Source organism: Macaca nemestrina, chromosome 11, assembly GCF_043159975.1.
Source record: "Macaca nemestrina isolate mMacNem1 chromosome 11, mMacNem.hap1, whole genome shotgun sequence".
Classification (NCBI taxonomy): domain Eukaryota; kingdom Metazoa; phylum Chordata; class Mammalia; order Primates; family Cercopithecidae; genus Macaca; species Macaca nemestrina.
The window spans coordinates 9,607,028-9,628,330 of NC_092135.1; the positions used below are offsets into that span (position 1 = coordinate 9,607,028).

At 39.3% G+C, this 21,303-nt stretch overlaps 1 protein-coding gene across 50 annotated transcripts in view; it reads left to right on the top strand.

The window, feature by feature from the left end:
- The window catches only part of LOC105492460 (cytoplasmic linker associated protein 1), a 309,888-nt gene that overhangs the window by 176,912 nt on the left and 111,673 nt on the right, over positions 1 to 21,303 (top strand). For all 50 annotated transcript variants that reach the window (XM_011759589.2, XM_071072569.1, XM_011759597.2 and 47 more), the window contains 6 exons: positions 5,740 to 5,892; positions 10,827 to 10,900; positions 12,252 to 12,344; positions 13,318 to 13,463; positions 14,478 to 14,613; positions 15,693 to 15,763. In XM_011759589.2, coding sequence (XP_011757891.2) covers positions 5,740 to 5,892; positions 10,827 to 10,900; positions 12,252 to 12,344; positions 13,318 to 13,463; positions 14,478 to 14,613; positions 15,693 to 15,763 — 673 coding nt within the window. The remainder of the gene's footprint in view (positions 1 to 5,739; positions 5,893 to 10,826; positions 10,901 to 12,251; positions 12,345 to 13,317; positions 13,464 to 14,477; positions 14,614 to 15,692; positions 15,764 to 21,303) is intronic.

Below are 21,303 nucleotides of genomic sequence, written 5' to 3' on the forward strand. Positions count from 1 at the left end.
AGATGTCTGCTTAGCAGAAAAGCCTAAAGAAAATGGGAATCCAAATGGCTAGTAGAGTTCAGTATGGGTTAATTTAGCTGAGAAATACTGAATGTTAGAACCTGGGTGTGAGACTCTTCATCTTCTGCTGTAACCATGGTCCAGTTGCAGATACAGCTTATTTGTCCAGTTTTAACTGGAATGTATGTATGTATGTATGTATGTATGTATGTATGTATGTATGTATGTATGGAATGTATGTAGAATGGCTCATTCTACATAGTAGAATTTCCTAGTTAACCGAAACTGGGTACCTTTCTGATGATCCAGCCTCCTTTTAAATTTAATCTTAATTTCTGGTGTCCAAAAAGCTAGGAAACATAGGCTAAACTTATTTTTAAACAGTATGTTAGTTAAGTTTTCAAGTAATTGGCTCAGTTGGTTTTTATCCTCCAAAAGCCTTTGCAGGTGTTTCAGTTCAAAGCATTGTGTCCAGCTCTTAATCTAGAAAATAAATATACTTTTGTCCTTTGTTTTCCTGAATTTCCAATCGAAATGGGAAGTGTGAATTACTTCCTTCACTAGCACACAGATCATTGAAAAATTGAATCTTAAGTTGTTGTGTGGGGTCATAGTGCTGTTATTGTACAGATATGATTTGACCCCTGTACTGTCAACCGTATTCTAAGCATTTTGGGTTTAGGGGTTTTTATGTGCATGTGTTTGCTTTTCGTAGTTTCTATTAGGCTATTAGGCCTTCAGCTCACTTATTAACATTACTTTGCACGTCCTCCTTCTCACTATCCCTGTAGTTAGTTACTTCTAATCTGCTTAGGGAATCAGCTAAGTAAGCTTGTTAAATTTGTTTCCAAAGGGTAAGTAAAAAGACAGGTAGAACTCCTAAAATTCAGTTTAAAAAGCCCTGCATTGGTTGCTTGGTATGCCCTTTCCTCCTTCCCTTCTTTTTTTTTTTTTTTGAGACGGAGTCTCACTTTGTCACCCAGGCTGGAGTGCAGTGGTGCTGTCTTGACTCACTGCAACCTCTGCCTCCTGGGTTCACGCCATTCTCCTCCCTCAGCTTCCCGAGTAGCTGGGGCTACAGGCACCCGCCAACACGCTCAGCTAATTTTTTGTATTTTTAGTAGAGACGGGGCTTCACCGTGTTAGCCAGGATGGTCTCGATCTCCTGACCTCGTGATCCGCCCGCCTCAGCCTCCCAAAGTGCTGGGATTACAGGCGTGAGCCACCGCGCCCGGCGTCGTCCTTCCCTTCTTTGGGAGACATTTCATACAGGTGTTGGTGATGAAGGGTGTGCCTTCTCGGTAAGGTTTGTGATACACTGTTGTGTGACATCTTCAGGCAGTTTAGACAAGTTATAATCAACTTTGAAAAATATATGCTCTTTGAGGACCGAAAGGAACTGCTTCCATTTTCTTCATGCCTTCCCTGTGCCTTATTTCCCGTATTGTTTTGTGTGTGTCCTCTAGTACGGCAACATATATCCTAATTATGGTTCCTCTGGCCCCCAGGTTATTGGCCTATTACATGAGAATATAAAAAGAATGAAAGCTAAATATTTTTGCTTTAAACAGTCAGTCATCTTCTATAGAAATGGTAGTGTGAAAGAATTAAAACAGGAGAATAAATAATAAAATATGAGAAGAAGGTCTTATATTCACATATTTACCGTATCTACTGCTCTTTATTTCTTTACGTAAATCCAAGTTTCCAACTGGTATCATTTTTTCTTTTGCCTGAAGATCTTCCTGTTACATTTCTTGAAGTGCAGGTCTGCTGATGACAATTTCTGTTTGAGTTTTTATTTTGGCTTTATTCTTAACAGATGTTTTCACTGGATATAGAATTCTAGGTTACTTCTAGGTGAATACCATTTTCAAGCTGTCATTTCCATTGTGTTCTGGCTGGCAGGGTTTCTGATGAATTCTGCTGCTGCTGTTATGTTTGTTGTTCTGTGTACTATGTCTCTTCCCCTGGCTGCTCTTGTCTGGGCCTAACAGTTTGATTATGGTGTGCCTCAGTATGCTTTTCTGTGTGTGTGTCTTGCTTGGGGCATGCAGCTTCTTGGATCTGTAGGTTTATAGTTTCTTTCAAATTTGGAAGTATTCTGGCCATCATTTCTTAATCTTTTTCTGTCCTTCCCCTTCTTCCCCTTGTCCTTCGGGCCTGCAGTGTTGTGTGTGTTAGACTGCTGGATATTATCCTTCAGGTCTCTGAGACTCTATTCCTTTTATTTATTTTTTCAGCCTATTTTGTTTCTGTGCTTCTGTGCTTATTTTGGATAAATTCTGTTGCTATATGTTTAAGTTCCCTGATTTTTTTCTTTACTTCTGCAATGTCTAGCCTGCACTTAATCTCAATCAGTGAAATTTTCATTTCAGATAATTATGTTTTCTTAAAATCTGTAAGTTCCACTGGATTCTTAAAAAAACTTCCTTTTTTCTTATGAATATCTATGTATTCTTTTAATATTGAACATAGTTATAATAGAAGTTTAATGTCTTATCTCATCATTTCTCAGAAGTTTACTATTTTCTGATTTTTTTGCCCCTCCTGATTATGGGCCACATTTTCCTCCTTGTCATGTTTAGGAAATTTTTTTTTTAAGGCTTCTCTGTACATAGTGAAGGAATTTTATATTAGATGTTGTGTATTGTGAATGTTACCTTGTTGAGTGTCTATGTCTTGTTTTATTTCTTTTAGGAATATCACACTTTGTTTTGGCAAAGCAGATAAGTTACTTGCAGGTCTTTCTAATGCCCTGTAGGCCTGCTTTTAAGCTCTGATAGGGCAGATTTCATTTAACTTTCACTCCAGACATACTTCAACCTCACTAAGACCTGACCTCTCTGGGGGTCTCCATGGAATGCCTTGGGTGGGTCACCAAGAACATTCCACTTTGGCTGGTTGGAGCTTCCCTACTTGTGTAAACTCTAAGAGTTGTTCATTTCACACCTTCTTGGTCATTTTCTGCCTTGCTTCGTGGAAGTTCACTCACACGTGAGGCCTAGAACTTAGCACATTTCTGTAGCCCTCTTTCTGTGTAGCTTCCTGTAATTTCTAGCACCCTCAACCTCTCTGAACTCTGTTCTTTATTGTCTGCAGTATCTAATCTGCAGGGCTACTAAGTTTAATTTGAGGTCCCCTTCCCTGTACTTGGTGACCTGGAAATTATTAACACCTCCAGGCAGAAAGTTGGGGTGATTGTATAGCTTACCTTGTTTGTTTCTTTTCTTGCAGGGAGAAACAAATAAATCTATATCTTTATGCAAATTAGCTGAGCAGCCAAGTTCTGCACTGCCTAGTATCCAGTGCCTGCACGTAGTTCTTTCAGATATACTGTCAGGTTTTCTAGCTATTTATTGCAGGAGGTTAAGTCTGGTCCACACCTAGTCTATCACTGATGCAAGCAAAAAATTTCAGGAATTCCATTGAAATTGGTCCATTGAAAATAATTCTTGGCAACTGAGTATTGTTCTAAATGACATGCCTGCATGTGTTAGAAGACTGAATTAAACATAATTTACATGAATTTGTGAGTGAAGCATGATAGTGTCCTCATGTCTCCCATTTATTTTTTACCTGTCCCACAGACTAGAACTGTTCCTACTCAGCAGAATGATTATGGTTTAAGGTAGTAGAATAATGACATCTGTTCAGATGTTCTTAGAGCTCCCCAGAGGACAGATAGGCTGCGTGAGATCTGTCCTTGTCACCGCTAATGCTGACAGTACTCAGTGGGTGACTTCTCCTTTGGGTTGTTCTTATTCTTTACATTAGACTTAAATTTTCATTTTGGGAAGGCCATTATGAACCACTTTCTGAATCCACGGGAAGTCTATGCTAATAGCACTGTGCATGTGAATCAATAAAAAATGGATGTATGGGTTGAAAGAACCATCTTGAAACAGCATGGCATAACAAGACAATCTGGGGGATTTAAAGGCACAGTGAAAGGAGCTAATTTGCATAAAGACATGGATTTGTGAGGATGTCTTTCTCTCCTCCTCCCCCTACCCTGTGTTGAGTAAACTGAGCCGTGTAATTTGGAGTGCATTGTTGTTGAGTTTCAGGGAGCACTGGGGTCTTGAGTAGACACAAGACTTCGCTGTTGATAATTTAGCTTAAGAAGCGACTAGATCAAGGAAAACAGGAATTCTGTATATTTTTTGGATCACAATGATTTATTTCAAACTTATTGGTAAAGAACTAATGCCCCTTTGAGAAATCATGAATATTGCCAGCTACAGATGTTGATTTTTGTTCTGTTTAAATTACTCTTAAGTTCTTTGTTTAGCCTCCTAAATGACTCACTCTTATACTTGATGCATAAACTTTAATTTTGCATCATTGAAGTGTTGTTATAAATTTGTTGATTTTTAAGAATCCAAAGATGTTTCTTTTTTCTTGAGACAGGGTCTTGCTGTGTCACTCAGGCTGGAATGTAGTGGAATGACCCTGGCTCACTGCAGCTTCAGGCTCCTGGGCTCAAGTGATGCTCCTGCCTCAGCCTTCTGAGTATCTGGGACTACAGGCACATGCCACCATATCTGACATATTTTTTTATTTTTAAGAGACAGGACCTTGCTATGTTGCCCAGGCTGGTCTTGAACTCCTGGCCTTGAGCAGTTCTCCCATTTTGGCCTCCCAAAGTGGTAGGACTACAGCTGTGTTTTTTTTTGTTTTTTTTTTTTGTTTTTTTTGTTTTTAATTTTAAATGCAACTTGAGGAGTATTGATTGAATCCACTGCTGTTTAAAAAATTTAAAAGTTAATGAGCTTATGAAAAAAATGTTCATCTTCACTAAAAAAGAAATGCAACATAGAAGATGAAGTCTTTTTTTCACCTGTCAGATTGATTAAAGTTTAAAAATGGTAATATTAAATGTTGGCAGTGGTATGGAAGGATGAGTACTTCTTTGAACTTCTAGGGGAAATGTACATTTATATGACCTCTCTGATAATTTTGGCACTATACATCAAGAACTTTTACATTCTTTGACCCACTGTTGTTGCTTCTAGGGTTTTCATTCCTAAAACGATTGGAAATTCAAACAAACAAACAAAAAATGTAGGAAGGCATTTGCAATATTGCATTTCTAATGGTGAGGAATTAGAAACACCCTAAATGTCTAACCATAAGAATGTTTCACTTGTGCCATTTTCCAATTACAAAGTACCATACAATTATTAAAATGGTGGTTCTGAAAAATATTTCATCACAGAGGAAATATTTACATATTTGAAGTAAGCACTATTCCAATATGATACATACTCTCATCTCAGCTGCTACTTTAAAATACCCAAGTGACCAAGTACAGTGGCTCGTGCCTGTAATCCCAGCACTTTGAGAGGCCAAGGTGGGAGGATTGAGTGACAGTGAGACCCTTTATCTTAAAAAAATAAAAAAGCATGGATGGTCAGAAATGTTCCAGAATGTGAAAATAACTGTTTCTAGGTGGTGGTTTTATGAGAGATTGTTTTCTTCTTTATATTTGTTCTATTTTTCAAAATTTGAGTGCAAAAGTATTCTGGGTATGTGAAAGCAAGTATGATCTTTGTAGCTTCGTTCTGGGCTTAACCTAAGGCTTTCCAGACCCTAGAGGGGCACCTCAGACTCCAAAAGAGTATGCAAAAGTATGAAAAAGTGTGTGTGTGTGTGTGTGTGTGTGTGTGTGTGTGTGTGTGTGTGTGTATAGTTTTTGTTTTTTAAAAAACATTGGTTTCTGTGCTTACTGTTCAGATAAAAATTTCGATGATGAAGATTCTGTGGATGGTAACAGACCTTCCTCTGCTAGTTCTACGTCATCCAAGGCTCCACCGAGTTCTCGGAGAAACGTTGGAATGGGAACCACCCGCCGGCTTGGTTCATCCACCCTGGGATCCAAGTCTTCAGGTTAGTCTAAGCTCTGTGTGGCATTCTAGGGTCAGCTATGCCAGCTTTTCAAACCAGAGATGCAAGTACTTGCCTGTGGTGGCCCTCAGAAGTGATATAGTCCCCGTATGCAGCAGGTTTCTGCCTGCTATTCTTTAATTGAATTAGCATTGCAGTACTGGTGCTGATTAGCTGGTAAGTTGTAAATTTGAGCTACTGTGTTGACTTTTGCCACATTCTGCTAAGGCGGAGCCTATAGAAGAAGGAAACTAGTACAGAGGAAAGCATAGCTCCGAGATAAAAGCAAGAGCGCACCCTCATCGCATTGTTTAGTTATCTGGATCCAGCAATGCCTGAAACCACTAGGGGCGTTTTAGACAATTTCTGTTTAACAAGACTGAGAATAATCCAGAAGTCACACTGTAACTCCTGTCTTTAAAATACATCTTGTGGACTGGCCCCTAGGTATTGGGGCGTGTGTGCATGCTCCGCATGCAGGTCAGGCTGTGGGTGGTGGAGACAGCCACCTCTGCTCCAGTTCCCGGTGAGCCATGGTGAGGTGGCAGCTGTTGGTGTGTCTGTTGGATGGTAGCGTGAAGTGGAGCTGGGCCAGCGGGAGGTAGCTCTGTGGGAGTGGAAGGCCCGTGTTTCTCTACCTGGACTGCAGGCTCTTCATGCAGGGAGGGCAGAGCTCAAGACCTCAAAGACAATCTGTAGAAAGCTGGGTAGCAGCAGCTCCACAGAAGAGTGACCAGACTGTTGAAAGAAAAACAAACAGAAAACGGCAACCACAAAAAACCCCATCCAATGGACCACAACCTCAAAGATCAAAGGTAGATAAGCCCACAAAGATGAGAAAGAATCAACACAAAAGCGCTGAAACATCTTTTCCTTCAGATAACCGCAACCCCTCTCTAGCAAGGGCTCAGAACTAGGCTGAGGCTGAGATGGCTGAAATGACAGAAGTAGGCCTCAGAATGTGGATAATAATGAACTTCACTGAGCTAAAGGAGCACGGGGTTGGGGTTAGGGTTAGGGTATTCACATAGGAAGAGAGGAAGTCAAACTATCTTTATTTGCAGATGACATGATCCTATATCTAGAAAACCCCATTGTCTCAGCCCAAATCTTCTTAAGCTGATAAGCAACTTTAGCAAAGTCTCAGGATACAAAATCAATGTGCAAATATCGCTAGCATTCCTATACATCAACACCAGGCAAGCAGAGAGCCAAATCGTGAATGAATTCCCATTCACAATTGCCACGAAAAGAATAAAATACCTAGGAATATAGCTAACAAGGGAAGTGAAGGACTTCCTCACGGAGCACTACAAAATACTGCTCAAAGAAATCAGAGACGATACAACAAATGGAAAAACAGTCCGTGCTCATGGATTGGAAGAATTAATATTATGAAAATGGCCATACTGCCCAAAGCAATTTATAGATTCAAGCTATTCCCATTAAACTAACATTGACATTCTTCACAGAATTAGAAGAAACTATCTTGAAATCCATATGGAACCAAATAAGAGCTCATATAGCCAAGACAATCCTAAGCAAAAAGAACAAAGCTGGAGGCATCACGCTATCCAACTTTATACTGTAAGGCTACCCCTAACCAAAACAGTGTGGTACTGGTACAAGAACAGACACACAGACCAATGGAATAGAATAGAGAACCCAGAAATAAAGACCTCACGACTATAACCATCTGATCTTCAACAAACCTGATAAAAACAAGCAATGGGGAAAGAATTCCCTGTTTAATAAATGGTGCTGGGAGAACTGGGTATCCGTATGCAGAAAATTGAAACTGGACCTCCTCCTTACACGCTATACAAAAATCAACTCAAGATGGATGAAAGAGTTAAAATTTAACTCAAACTGTAAAACCCTAGAAGAAAATCTAGGCAGTACCATTTAGGACATAGGCATGAGCAAAGATTTCATGACAAAGACGCCAAAAGCAATTGCAATGAAAGCAAAATTTGACAAATGGACCTAATTTAACTAAAGAGCTTCTGCACAGCAAAATAAACTATCAGAGCAAACACACAACCTACAGAATGGGAGAAAATTTTTGCAATCTATCCATCTGACAAAGGCCTAACATTCAGAATCTACAAGGAACTTAAATTTACAAGAAAAAACAACCCCATTAAAAAGTGGGCAAAGAAAATGATCAGACACTTAGGAAAAGAAGATGAACATGCGGCCAGCAAATGCATGAAAGAAAGCTCGACATCACTGATTATTAGAGAAATGCAAATCACAATGAGATACCATCTCACACCAGTCAGAATGGCTATTATTAAAAAGTCAGAAAAACAGTAGATGCTGGCGAGGTTGTGGAGAAAAAGGAGTGCTTTTACCCTGTTGGTGGGAGTGTAAATTAGTTCAACCACTGTGGAAGAGACTGTGTCAGTTCCTCAAAGACCTAGAGGCAGAAATACCATTTGACCCAATAGTCCCATTACTGGGTATATATCCAAAGGAATGTAAATCATTCTGTTACAAAGATACATGTGTGCATATGTTCATCCCAGCACTATCCACAATAGCAAAGACCTGGAGTCAACCTAAATGCCCATTAAGACTGGGTAAAGAAAATGTTGTACATATATACCATGGAATACTATGCATTCATAAAAAGGAACAAGATCATGTCCTTTGCGGGGACATGGATGGAGGTGGAAGCTGTTATCCTCAGCAGTTTAACGCAGGAACAGAAAACCAAATACTGCATGTTGTCACTTATAAGTGGGAGCTGAATGATGAGAACACATGGACACATGGGTGGGGAAAACACACACTGGGACCTGTTGCAGGGTTTGGGGTGGGAGGAGGGAGAACATCAGGAAGAATAGCTAATGTGCTGGTCTTAATACCTAGTGATGGGGTGATCTGTGCAGCAAACCACCATGGCACACGTTTACCTATGTAACAAACCTGCACATCCTACACATGTACCCCTGAACTTAAAAGTTGGGAATAAAAATAAATAAGATAAAATACATTTTGTTCTTACAAGTAACGTGGTTCCTTGTGAGACCAGTAAGGATGTTGCATTAAATAAATTGTAGGAGATTTCTCCCATAAATTCTTCCTTTCACTCCTAATGTAGACAGTTTAGTTGTTATATACAACTCTCATCTTCTGTCAAGTTTCACATTTACATGCAAATTCCTTCCGAAATTTACCTCAGAAAAATTATGTAGCTGCTGCTTTTAGAACCATTTTCACTGATGGCTTTAGCTTTTGAGCTGTTGGTGGTGGTGGGGATAGTGGTGGATGGGGAATCCCATGAGCCAAAAAAGATGAAGCCAAAAGGACCAAATAAAAGCTATACTCGTGATTAGCATTAAAATGCTGTCTCCTGATGGCCTCTCCTGAATTCTGAACTGGCCCTAGAATATTGGTATCTTGACCAGACCAGCATGGGACCACTCTGCCTCCTGACCCCAGCATCTGTGATAGAGGAGCTGTAGGAATGTGAATTGTACTTATTTCCAGTTCTTTCTAATCATTTTTTTGGTGTATTTTAAAACATTTTACTTTTTGTTACTGATTTTAAATTCACATAACATAAAATTAGCCATTTTAAAGGGAATGTTTTCAGTGTTTCATCTACCTTGTAGCATATATCAATACTTTGTTCCTTTTAATGCCTGAACAATCTTTCTTTTTACTTGATCTATTATTGGGTAATTATCTGTTGCACAAACAAGGCTTAGAAAATTACTAGACTGGTGCTTTCCTTCCCATCCCACATCCATACCCTTTCCAGAAGTCGCTGCTGTGTAGATTATGCACATATCAGCTCGGTTTCCCCTTCAGCCCTGCACTTATCCTTTTTCCATGTTGTTTAAAACCATGGTCATGAATTTCCTGGTTTGCTCCTCCTCATCAGATACCCTAGGCTCAGGGACTGTTGTTGGCCTCTGAGTCCTCCTTGGTATGTGTGGGTACATGGTGTAGGGCCTCATGCAAAGGAGGCATTCAGGGCCTATCTGCTCAATGGGATCCAGTTTTTATGCTGAAACAGACACAGAGCACCACATCACAGTGAGTAACTATTGGCCTTTAGAGTAGTTAGCTTTTCCACGGTGTGAGTGATCTTCAGCAAGAGTGATGACACACATTTACTGCTACCTGGGATTGTCTTTAAAGCTCCTTTCTGTCTGGATAATTATCAGGACCCCGAACACCACATACATGTGTGGTAAGAAAGTCTTAGAAAAGCAATCAGACTAATCCATGTAAATCATTAATGGGGGTTATGAAGATGACTATAGACACCAGTTTTTAAAATGTGAAAAAATCTGATAAAGCATCACTTGATTTTCATGCATAAAAGGGAGCTCAGATTAGCAAAAAGAAATACTTTCTTCACATACTTTTAAGTATACAAAGCATCTTAGGATAACTTTGTAGGAGAAACTTGTAACTGATTCTTAAATGAAAAAAATGATAGTTATCATGAGTTCAAGGAAATAGAAATGTTTTCAAACTAATATAAAGTTAAATAAAACTGAAATTATTTAGGACTGGTTTGAATAGTGACAAATTTGTAATGCTGAATTCCTAGTAATTACAGTTTAAGTTACTCCCTGAAGAATTAAATTTTCTGCTTGATCCATTTATTAGGAATCTTTCAAAAGACTTGTGTATTAATACAATATCTAAACCCTTTAAAACCGTACCCTCCCTGCTTAAACAGGTAGTCTAAGTGACCTTAAGCTAATGTCTATAGCATTGTAGAATTACTGTATTTCATCTTGAGGTGAAGTCAGTAATGTTTGTCAATTTCATGACACTCCAAAGTTATATGAAGCCTTTCTAAAAAATAGTTCTGAATCTTCCAGAACAGAATTTTGATTGTGTATGTTTAGACTTCTTCAGTGTATGTGTTACATACATTGTTTCATATTTTTTGAAATTCTTTTTTACAGCTGCAAAAGAAGGAGCTGGTGCTGTGGATGAAGAGGATTTTATTAAAGCATTTGATGATGTACCTGTAGTACAGGTCAGTGAGGATATTTGAGTGTGATTACAAACAAGGGTAGACTTTTTCTTCACATTTTATTTTTCAAGTATGCCTGTGTAATGTTCTTTACTCGGTCAGGTGATTTTAACTGTCAACACTACAGGAGATCTGAGGTGCAGACTAGAAAATGTTGGAGCAAAAGTCAAGGCCCAAGATGATCTTTCAGTAAGAACAGGAAAGACATTGGTTGCTCTATTATTAAGTTTATGGATCAAGTCACATAAAAGAGTAAGAAATAGGTGATGCTCAATTAGAAAATAAAAAAGGCATATTTATTTAGGGATTTTTTTTAGAAAACTTCATAACTTTGAAGGATTTTGGTGTCTGAAAAGTTACAGAGAATGATTTAATAAGAGCTTAGTTTATACCTTCTTTGATGCTTCACTTTAAATACCTAACGGATGAAACAAAGATTATTTATAAAAATTGGGATACAGCCGCAAGTTTTTGACTGCTTTGTGCCTTAGTATCATCTATTGCTGGTTGAGACTAATACTTTTCCTCAGCCTACACCGGCTGTCTGTGCCCTGGATTCCTGTGGCACTTACTAGTCTGTTGTGTACAACTCTCTTTGCCACCTTCGTTGCTGTATGTGTATAAAGCAGGTAACAAGAATCTCGGTGGCCTGGGCAACATGACGAAACCTCATCTGTACAAAAGATACAAAAATCATCTGTGGTGGCAGATGCCTGTAGTTCTAGCTGCTCAGGAGAGTGAGCTGGGAGGCTCCCTTGAACCCGGGAGGTGGAGTTTGTCGTGAGCTGAGATTGCGCCACTGTACTCCATCCTGGGCGACAGAGTGAGACCCAGTCTCTTAAAAAAAACAAAACAAAAAAACAATCTCGGGTTCAGGTTCATCCTTAAGTGCTTGACCTGACCTTCCCAGCATACATCAAGATTGATTATACCCTATACCCTACCTGTTTTCTAAGTAAGATGTGGAGATAAATGAGAATGTAGATTTGAAAGTCTTTAAAATTATAGGTATAGTGTCATGTTATAAATAATACTAAGAGTAAGAAATGACTTAGGCATCACTGACTGTTTCCCGTTAGGCTTGTTTCTCTTTGTACATGAAATCATCTGTTAAGTTTATAGTAAAGCTACGTTTGAGGCAGGGTTATTCACATATGGCAGCAAATCTTGTGTGTACACATTTATAGTGAGAAAGATCCTCATTATAGACAAAACTCTGCAGATATTTTCTCATAGGTGTTTCTTAAAAATTAAATAATTTCTTTTACTAAATGGTCTTGACTTCATGTAATTAAGAAGTAATCTGTTTATTCTGCATGTTTTTATATTGATTGTAAATTAATTTTGCTTACAGATTTATTCCAGCCGAGACCTTGAGGAATCCATAAACAAAATTAGGGAAATACTATCTGATGACAAGCATGATTGGGAACAGAGAGTAAATGCTGTAAGCTGTTGACTTCATGTGATTACCTTTTCATAAGATGTATTTAAATATCTCATACTTTATTATGAAATCAGGGCACAACTCTAATGAATTTTAAATAGTATATATTTTAAATACAAATTATTGTATGTACACTTCACCCTTTTAGTAGAGTATCTCCTTTTATTTTTATTTTTGAAACACACCAACTTAAACCTTTATGAATCATCTAGTCTTTTAACAAAGACCTAACTGTGGAGTGTATGGTGACAGCCTCCACTGTCACCTTAGCAGAAATTTCATTCTGTGATTGTTTGCCTTTAAAGTGGCTTTTTTGTGGCAGTTTTAGTATATGTCCCCCAATATTCTTTTCTTTCTTCATATCACTTGCTAGAAAGTTGTGTCTCCTTTATTTTTAAAAGTAGATTAATGGAAAGTGGGCTGGGCGTTAAAGCGAGGGTGTGTCTGATCTGAGAAGGCTATTTTCTACTGGTTGGCTGGCAAGAAGGGAGGTGGTACCATTGCCATTATATTGTATTTTAAATTCAGACCAGCCAGTTAATGGTTCGGTGGAGGATAATGGTTCAGGTAGGAATGCTGCTTCCTTTGGTTCATTAAATAAATGGCAGTTGAAGTGGGGTGTGAGGGGAGGTAAGCTTAGGAGGGGCTTTTCACAAGCCAAAAGTTTTTAATTATTTATCATTAGTGTTGTAGGATCTATAAATACTTTAAGATATTTCAAATGTAAAACTGTTTTTGCAGAAATTACAATGTATGTGTCACAAATACTCCAGTTAAAAATTATTTAGTCTTATTTGTGATATGTAGATTTGTTTATTGTATTAGCTAATACAATACTGGCTGAATTCTCTTGGGAATGCTGTATAATCAGTTGAACTTTAACAATTATCTCTTTTGTAGTTGATGGCTTCTGTTTTGTATATTCTGTGTTAGAATTGTTTTCTGTTTTTCTGAATTTTCTCTATTCCATTAGCTAAAAAAGATTAGATCTTTACTTTTGGCTGGTGCCGCTGAGTATGATAACTTCTTTCAACATTTGCGTCTTTTGGATGGAGCCTTTAAACTCTCTGCTAAGGATCTGCGGTCTCAGGTAGTGCGGGAGGCTTGTATCACGTTGGGGTAAGGACTGCGACGCTCCATATTCTCACCATAAAATAGTGTCACCACAGAGCTTCAGAGATGTCTCCTTGAACTTGTGAGCTGGGTCTCTTTAATGTAACTTCCGACTAGTCTTCAAGACCCATTCCAGTTAACACTTCTGTCAGTGGTTTTACAATACTTTTTGCTCAATTATGTGAAGTGTGACAGATTTTAAATTTTATTTTATTCAGTGATATAGCTCTGAAGCCTTTATTTCAAACTTTGAAGCAGTTATTAATATGGAAAGATGAAACTCTATGAAATCCTGTTTCCCTCATTTTTCATTGATTTTTGCTGGCAGGCAATAGTGTGGTTATCAGACTGTTTGTTCCTAGAAGAGTACTGTAGTTATAAAGTTAAAGGCATTTACGGCAGTAAAATTTTATTCTAGCTATATGTGTACTAGTAATCAAAGCTAATAAAACTTTGTGTTAGAATGTATCTCAGAATATCAAAGCAGCAGCAGCAAGAGGAGGCACCACAGCTGTTTAAAGTTTTGGCTGCAGTCAGATTTTGAAGCCTGAATATTTTATGTTAAGATAAAAGAAAAAATATGAAAAAGGAGCCAAGGGTGCTTTTTCATATTTGTGTTTTATTAATATATCGTCAGTTTGTTTGGTATTTTCAGACTAGTTGGGGCAGGTGGGCTGGTATCTGCCTGGAGTCCCTTCTACTTGGAAAGCCAAAGTGGGAGGATTGCTTGAGCCCAGGAGTTCAAGTTCAACGCGGGCAACATAGTGAGATCCTGTCTCTAGAAAACAAAAAGCTCCACAAAGACTAGTTGGAAATTAAAAAAAAAAAAACAAAAAAACAAACAAAAAACCACTTTTGGGCTAAGAACTATTTGCCAAGTTCTCAACATGCACATCGGAAATCTTAGACCCTTGTCCTTTCTAGATAACTTTAAATGAAGGCTCTAGATGTTAAATGGTTTATGTGCTTCACTGTTTCTAAGAAAAATAACTACAGTCCAGTATCCATTTCTTGTTTTAGGCATCTGTCATCAGTTCTGGGGAATAAGTTTGACCATGGAGCCGAAGCCATTATGCCAACTATCTTTAATTTAATTCCAAACAGTGCCAAAATTATGGCCACGTCTGGTGTTGTAGCTGTTAGGTTAATTATTCGGGTAAGTATGTTATAGGCCATACATGAAATAAGCAAGTGGTAAATACCGATGGTTGATAAATATTAGAGGCATTTTTGTTAACATAATTATATTGAGTAATTAAATTTATTAGCATAATTATATTGGAATTTTATATATAGATATATATCCTCTTTTCCCCCTACTTAATTATGGCATATGAGCTTTTTATAATCCATAATGTGAATTATGGATGTGTTATAAAGTTAATGAGGTATTGATTGTTAGCTCACTATTGGTTTAAAATATTCGAACATCCGGTGTCTGCTTCTGAGATTATATTGTATTCTTGTTACTTAGATATTACTCTTAGTCTTAACCTCCTTAATCCCAGTCCTTCCATTTTAGGTATTGGTACTTGTGGTTTTGCTGTTCACCCAAAAGTTCAATTAATTGCACATAAGCACAGAAACAAAATATTCTCTTTGGTTAGATTTTCTAGGCACTTATTTGTTCAAATTTAAATAATTATCCAAGTAATTTGTACACAAGTTTTTAACAAAATCTAATAGTTCACAAAGGTTTAAAATGGTTTTCCACGTTACCTCCCCACCACTTTCAAGTCCTTTTTGCCCAGAAGCAGCTCTTGAAGCTTTGAGGCTTGATGATATTGTCTAAAGTCTATCCAGAATATTCTTGATTATTTTGGTTGTTTACTTTGTATTATTAGTTCTTACTGTTCTTACTTGCACTGCCTACTTTAACTGTTAAACCCAAGGTCATTATTGGACATTTCCGTTGAAACAATATCAAAATACATTGGTCTGATGACTTCTTTCAAACCCACTCAGATCTCTACAGCTGAGATAATTTAGACCTCATAGTAATGATTGTTTTAGGCTTACCTTCATGTCATCATGTTGCCTGTTCTTAACTCTGTAAATTTTCTAATGCCTTTTGACAATATCCTGTGAATTATTTTTTTCTTTTAAAACTCACTGACATTCTAATCTGAATGTATATGTGCTATATAAGTAGATTAGTGAGGAAGTCATTCTTTTAATTTTGTTTTACTTTTGTATTTGCAAGTGTTCACCTCTGTTTTTTGTTGTTCTTCACAGCACACACACATCCCTAGGTTAATACCTGTCATAACAAGCAACTGTACCTCTAAGTCTGTCGCTGTTAGAAGGTAAATTTTAAAGGGTTTTCTCATTGTTTTAAAATTGTTTAAAAACCAAAACAAATTCCAAATCTCCTTCCATGGATAAAATTTCATGTTTAAAATGCTTAGTATTACTTAAAATCACTGCAATAAATGATTTTGAGTTGAAGAATCAAGATCTAAATATTTTGGGAAATGAATGTGGACAACCTCTATTATGTTTCTCTGTGTGTGTGTGTGTGTGTGTGTGTTTGTGTGTGTGTGTGTGTGTCTGTGTGAGAGAGAGTGAGTTTGGGGGCTAGTGGCAGAAGGAGAAGGGGAGAGGACCCCCTGTACATTTTTTTCCTGTGATAATCCTCCTACCTTTGTCATTGGTCTGCCCTATTCCCTGAGTAAAAGCAGTAACTGCATGCAAGAAAAAAATACCGTAAACATCAATGGCAGTAGTTTCATATATGAAAGGTATGTGTTGTTTGCATCTTCTGTTTAGCGATTTCTGGGATTCTGAATCTTCACTATTACTTAGTTCTGTGCAGTTGTGGGAGATACATCCAGAAGACGCAGGCAAATACAACCTGGGTAACTAGCTAGGGGTTTGTTCCCAAGTCCCTGTCTTATATGTGCTGGTGAGCTGCCCTAAACTACGTGTGAGGAGTAAAGACTCAGACCTGTGAAAGAATCCTTCACTCTAAGATTTAGAGCCCGGATGACTTTTGCTAGCTGTTTGCCTTTTTCCCTGGGGTGTCATGTTGATCCTGCTGGGTTTCTATGGGTACAAGACCCTCTTAAGCATGCAGCAGCTCTGGATTTGTCGTTTTAAAATTTATTTTATTATTTTTAGCAAATTGGCCACAGACTGCCTATTTAAAAATTTTCTTTCCTTTCCTTTTCTTCTTTTCCCTTTTGTTCTCTTCCCCTTTTCTTTTTCTTTCCTTTTTCCTTTCCTTCCTTCCTTTCTTGCCTTTCTTCCTTTATTGCTTTCCTTTCTTTTCTTTTCTTTTCTTTTCTTTTTTTTTTTTTTTTGAGACGGAGTCTGGCTCTGTTGTCCAGGCTGGAGTGCAGTGGCCGGATCTCAGCTCACTGCAAGCTCCGCCTCCCGGGTTCACGCCATTCTCCTGCCTCAGCCTCCCGAGTAGCTGGGACTACAGGCGCCCGCCACCTCGCCCGGCTAGTTTTTGTATTTTTTAGTAGAGACGGGGTTTCACCGTGTTAGCCAGGATGGTCTCGATCTCCTGACCTCGTGATCCGCCCGTCTCGGCCTCCCAAAGTGCTGGGATTACAGGCTTGAGCCACCGTGCCCGGCCTCTTTCTTTTCTTTCTTTCACCCAGGCTGGAGTGCAGCACACTGTAACCTCAAGCTCCTGGACTTCCAAGTAGCTGGGACTACAGGCACACCCCACCATGGCCCACTAATCTTTTTTTTTTTTTTTACTGTTTTTAGAGATGGGGGTCTTATTCTGTTGCCCAAGGATGATCTCGAACTCCTGGGCTCAAGCAGTCTTCCCACCTTGATCTCCCAAAGTGCTGGGATTATAGATGTGAGCCACCATGCCCAACCTTTATTTTTTTAATTGGCAAGTAAAAATTGTGAAGACTTATGGTGTACAACATGCTGTGTTGATAATGTGTATACATTTTGGAATGGTTAAATCAAGCTCTTTAACGTGTATCACCTCACATACTTACTTTTTTGTAGTGAGAACACTTGAAATCTACTCTCAGCAGTTTTAAAGTATATAATATGTTGTTACTAACTATAGTCACCATCACTATGAAGTACAATCGATCTCTTGAACTTACTCATATCTGCCTGATATTTTGCATACTTTACATCTCCCCGTCTCCCAACCCCCAGCCTCTAGGAACCACCATTCTACTTTCTGCTTCTGTAAGTCCAACTTTATTTGCTTTAGAGGTGGTGCCTCACTCTGTCACCCAGGCTAGAGTGCAGTGGCACACTCATGGCTCACTGCAATCTCTAATTTCTGGGCTCAAGTGATCCTCCCACCTCAGTCTCCCAAATAGCTGAGACCATAGGTGTGTGCCATCACGCCCCCAGCTAATTTTTAAATTTTTTATAGAGATAAGGTCTCACTATGTTGCCCAGGCTGGCCTCAACCTCCAAAGTGCTGGGATTGCAGGTGTGAGCCATTGCACCAAGCCTGAGTCGACCTTTTTGGATTCCTCCACACATAAGTGAGATCATGCAGTACTTGTCTTTGTATGCCTGGCTTATTTCTTTTAAGATAATATTTTCCAAGTTTATCTGTGTTGTCTTAAATGACAGGCTTTATTTTGTTGTTGTTGTTAAGACTGAATAGATTCTGTTGTGTATGTATGCTGCATTATCTTTATCTCCTCATCTGTTGATGGATACTTAGGTTGATTCCCTATCTTGGCTATTGTGAATAGTCTTGCAATAATCATGAGAGTTCAGATATCTCTTCAACATACTGACTGCATTTTTTTGCGATATATACCTAGTAGTTGGTTTTACATTCATCTCATTAATAGCTACATGAAAGACAAAAAGAGAAAAGAGGAATAATCCAGCTATCTAAAATCATGAAAAAAGAAATTTATACCTTCCACTGAAAAAATGTAACTCCATACTGTGTGACTTAAGTGTGTACCCCCAGCGAATGCAATCTACCCTTGACCTAGGGTTCAGCTTCTCCTGGGGTTAGAGTGGAGCAGCTTCAGCTCCCCCTAGAGATGAGAATGTAAAGTCAGCACAGTGGGATGATTGTGAACTTCAGAACCTGACGAGCATCAGTTGAAACATTCCTCTCCCACTTACTCGTCTGACTCATTAGGTATAAGGGTACTTCCTCTATAAGATTTGGAGGATTCAGTCATTAGGTAAAACATTTAGTGAAAGCTTAATTTGTTGCAGCTGTGGCTGTTATTTTCATCTTGCTGCTGTTTTCATTTTGCTAATGTTAGGTTTCCAAGAGAAATTCAGAATGTGTTTTTCCTTGTGTAAGGCAAAATTTCTCCAATAAGATGACACAGATCTTTGTTGTGGAACGTTGCAGGATGTTTAGGGGATTCATCATCTTGGGCTGCCATTACAAAATACTACAGACTGGACGGCATGAACAACAGATTTATTTCTCACAGTCTAGAGCAAGCTTGTCCAACCATGCAGCCCAGGACAACTTTGAATGCCCAACACAAATTCGTAAACTTTCTTAAAACATTATGAGATTTTTTTAAAGCTCATCTGCTATCATTAGTGTTAGTGTATTTTATTTGTGGCCCAAGTCAATTCTTCTTCTTTCACGGTGGCCCAGAGGAGCCAAAAGATTGGACACCCCGGCCTAGAGGCTGGAAGTTCAAAATCAGCGTGCCAGCAAGGTCAGATTCTGGTGAGGACTCTCATCCTGGCCTGTAGACCAGTATTCTCCTGTGTCCTCACATGGGAGAGAGGGAGAGCAGGGTGGGAGGGAGGAGAGAGCAAGCTACCTGTTATCTCTTCTTATAAGGACACTAATCTCATAATGAGGGCCCCATTATCATGCCTCATCTAAACCTCATCACTTCCCAAAGGTTCCATCTCCAAATAACCGTCACATTGAGAGTAAGGACTTCAACATATTAATTTGGTGGGGCAGGGAGATAAAATTCACTTCATAACATTTAGCATTTCTGGCCTTTGACACTAAATATGAGTAGCACCCCACAGTCATTGTGACAATAGAAATGCCTCCACCCTCACCAATTTCTGAACCACACACTCAGGTTGTTGTTTCTGTATTTAGCCAGTGGGTGTCAGTCAGAACTGTATGTCTTAATGCTGAGAGAAGTAATAGGGACCATCTTGCCCAGTCCCTCTGCCCTCTGCCCTCAGAAAGGGAGAGGGAGCTTAAGAGTGCAGTGTAAGCAAAGCAGTGCACCTTCTGTTACATATGCAGCCTGTACTGAGCTTGGCTGTGTAGAATTGGTAACAAATGGATTACACACACTCTGACGTTATCATATATATTGTGGAATTAGGAGTTCAGATACAGCAGTGATTAAAGCTTGCTGATGTTTTCCCAAGAAGCTTCATAGATGGGTTAAAAATGAGCCACATTTTGAAAGATGAGTAGGAATAAGTGCAGTAAAGAGCCAAGAAAAACCCAAACTGGGAAATGCCACAGGCAAAAAGGTGAAAGTAGAATAAACATGGTCTAGATTGGGGCAGGAATAGGGAAGGTGATGGTGAGGAATGGGTGTGTGTGTAGTTGGTATCTTTTCCTTTGAAAAGACTTGCTTACCCCTCTGGCCCCACCACTGCCAGCCCTAGGACCAAGCTGCAGGGCTCTCCTGTGAGCTGCTGGAGCCCCAAACAGTCTAGCAATGTGACTGTCTCTTTTGTTCTCTGGGCTGTGTCTTGGTTATCATTGGATCTCCAGCATCTGACACACGGTAAAGGGTTAGTAAATAATTATTTTTATTTATTTATTTTTGAAACAGGGTCCGACTTGGTTGCCTAAACTGGAATGCAGTGGTGCAATCATAGTTCACTGCAGTCTCAAACTTCTGGGCCCAAGCAATCCACCCACCTCAGCTTCCTAAATAGCTAGGACTTTATTAGCGCATGCCGCCGTGCCCAACTAAATTTTTTTTTTTTTTTTTTGAGGCAGAGTCTCGCTCTGTCACCCAGGCTGGAGTACAGTGGTGCGATCTCGGCTCACTGCAAGCTCCGCCTCCCAGGTTCACGCCATTCTCCTGCCTCAGTCTCCCGAGTAGCTGAGACTACAGGCGCCCGCCACTATGCCCGGCTAATTTTTTGTATTTTTAGTAGAGATGGGGTTTCACTGTGTCAGCCAGGTTGGTCTTGATCTCCTGACCTCATGATCCGCCCGTCTCGGCCTCCCAAAGTGCTGGGATTACAAGCGTGAGCCACCGCACCTGGCCCAACTAATTAAAAAAAAAAATTTTTTTTTTGTAGAGAGATGTCTCACTTTGTTGCCTAGGCTGATCTCAAACGCCTGACTTCAAGTGATCCTCCTGTCTTGCCCTCCCAAAGTGCTGGGATTACAGGCATGAGCTGCTGCTCCCAGCCTTGATGTATTGAATGATTGTGTATGGATTATAAGTTGTGAATTGGGAAGATTGTAGGAAAGAAAGACTGGTCATTTCTTTAGAGAAAGATTTTACTTCTGATTTGTGTGTTCTTGAATGGGTTCCTAGGACTATTAAGATTTATTCATACAAAAATAGAAATGCTAGACTTAGGAAAAAGAAAATTTTATTTATTTGTTTGTTTATTTGACAGAGTTTTGCTCTGTCGCCCAGGCTGGAGTGCAGTGACACGATCTCGGCTCACTGCAACCTCTGCCTCCCAGGTTCAAGTGATTCTCCTGTCTCAGCCTCCCAAGTAGCTGGGATTACAGGTGCCCGCCACCATGTCCGGCTAATTTTTGTATTTTTAGTAGAGACGGGGTTTCACCATGTTGGCCAGGCTGGTCTTGAACTCCTGACCTCAAGTGATCCGCCTATCTTGGCCTCCCAAAGTGCTGGGATTACAGGCATGAGCCTCTGTGCTCAGCCAGAAAAAGAAAATTTTGTAGAGGTAG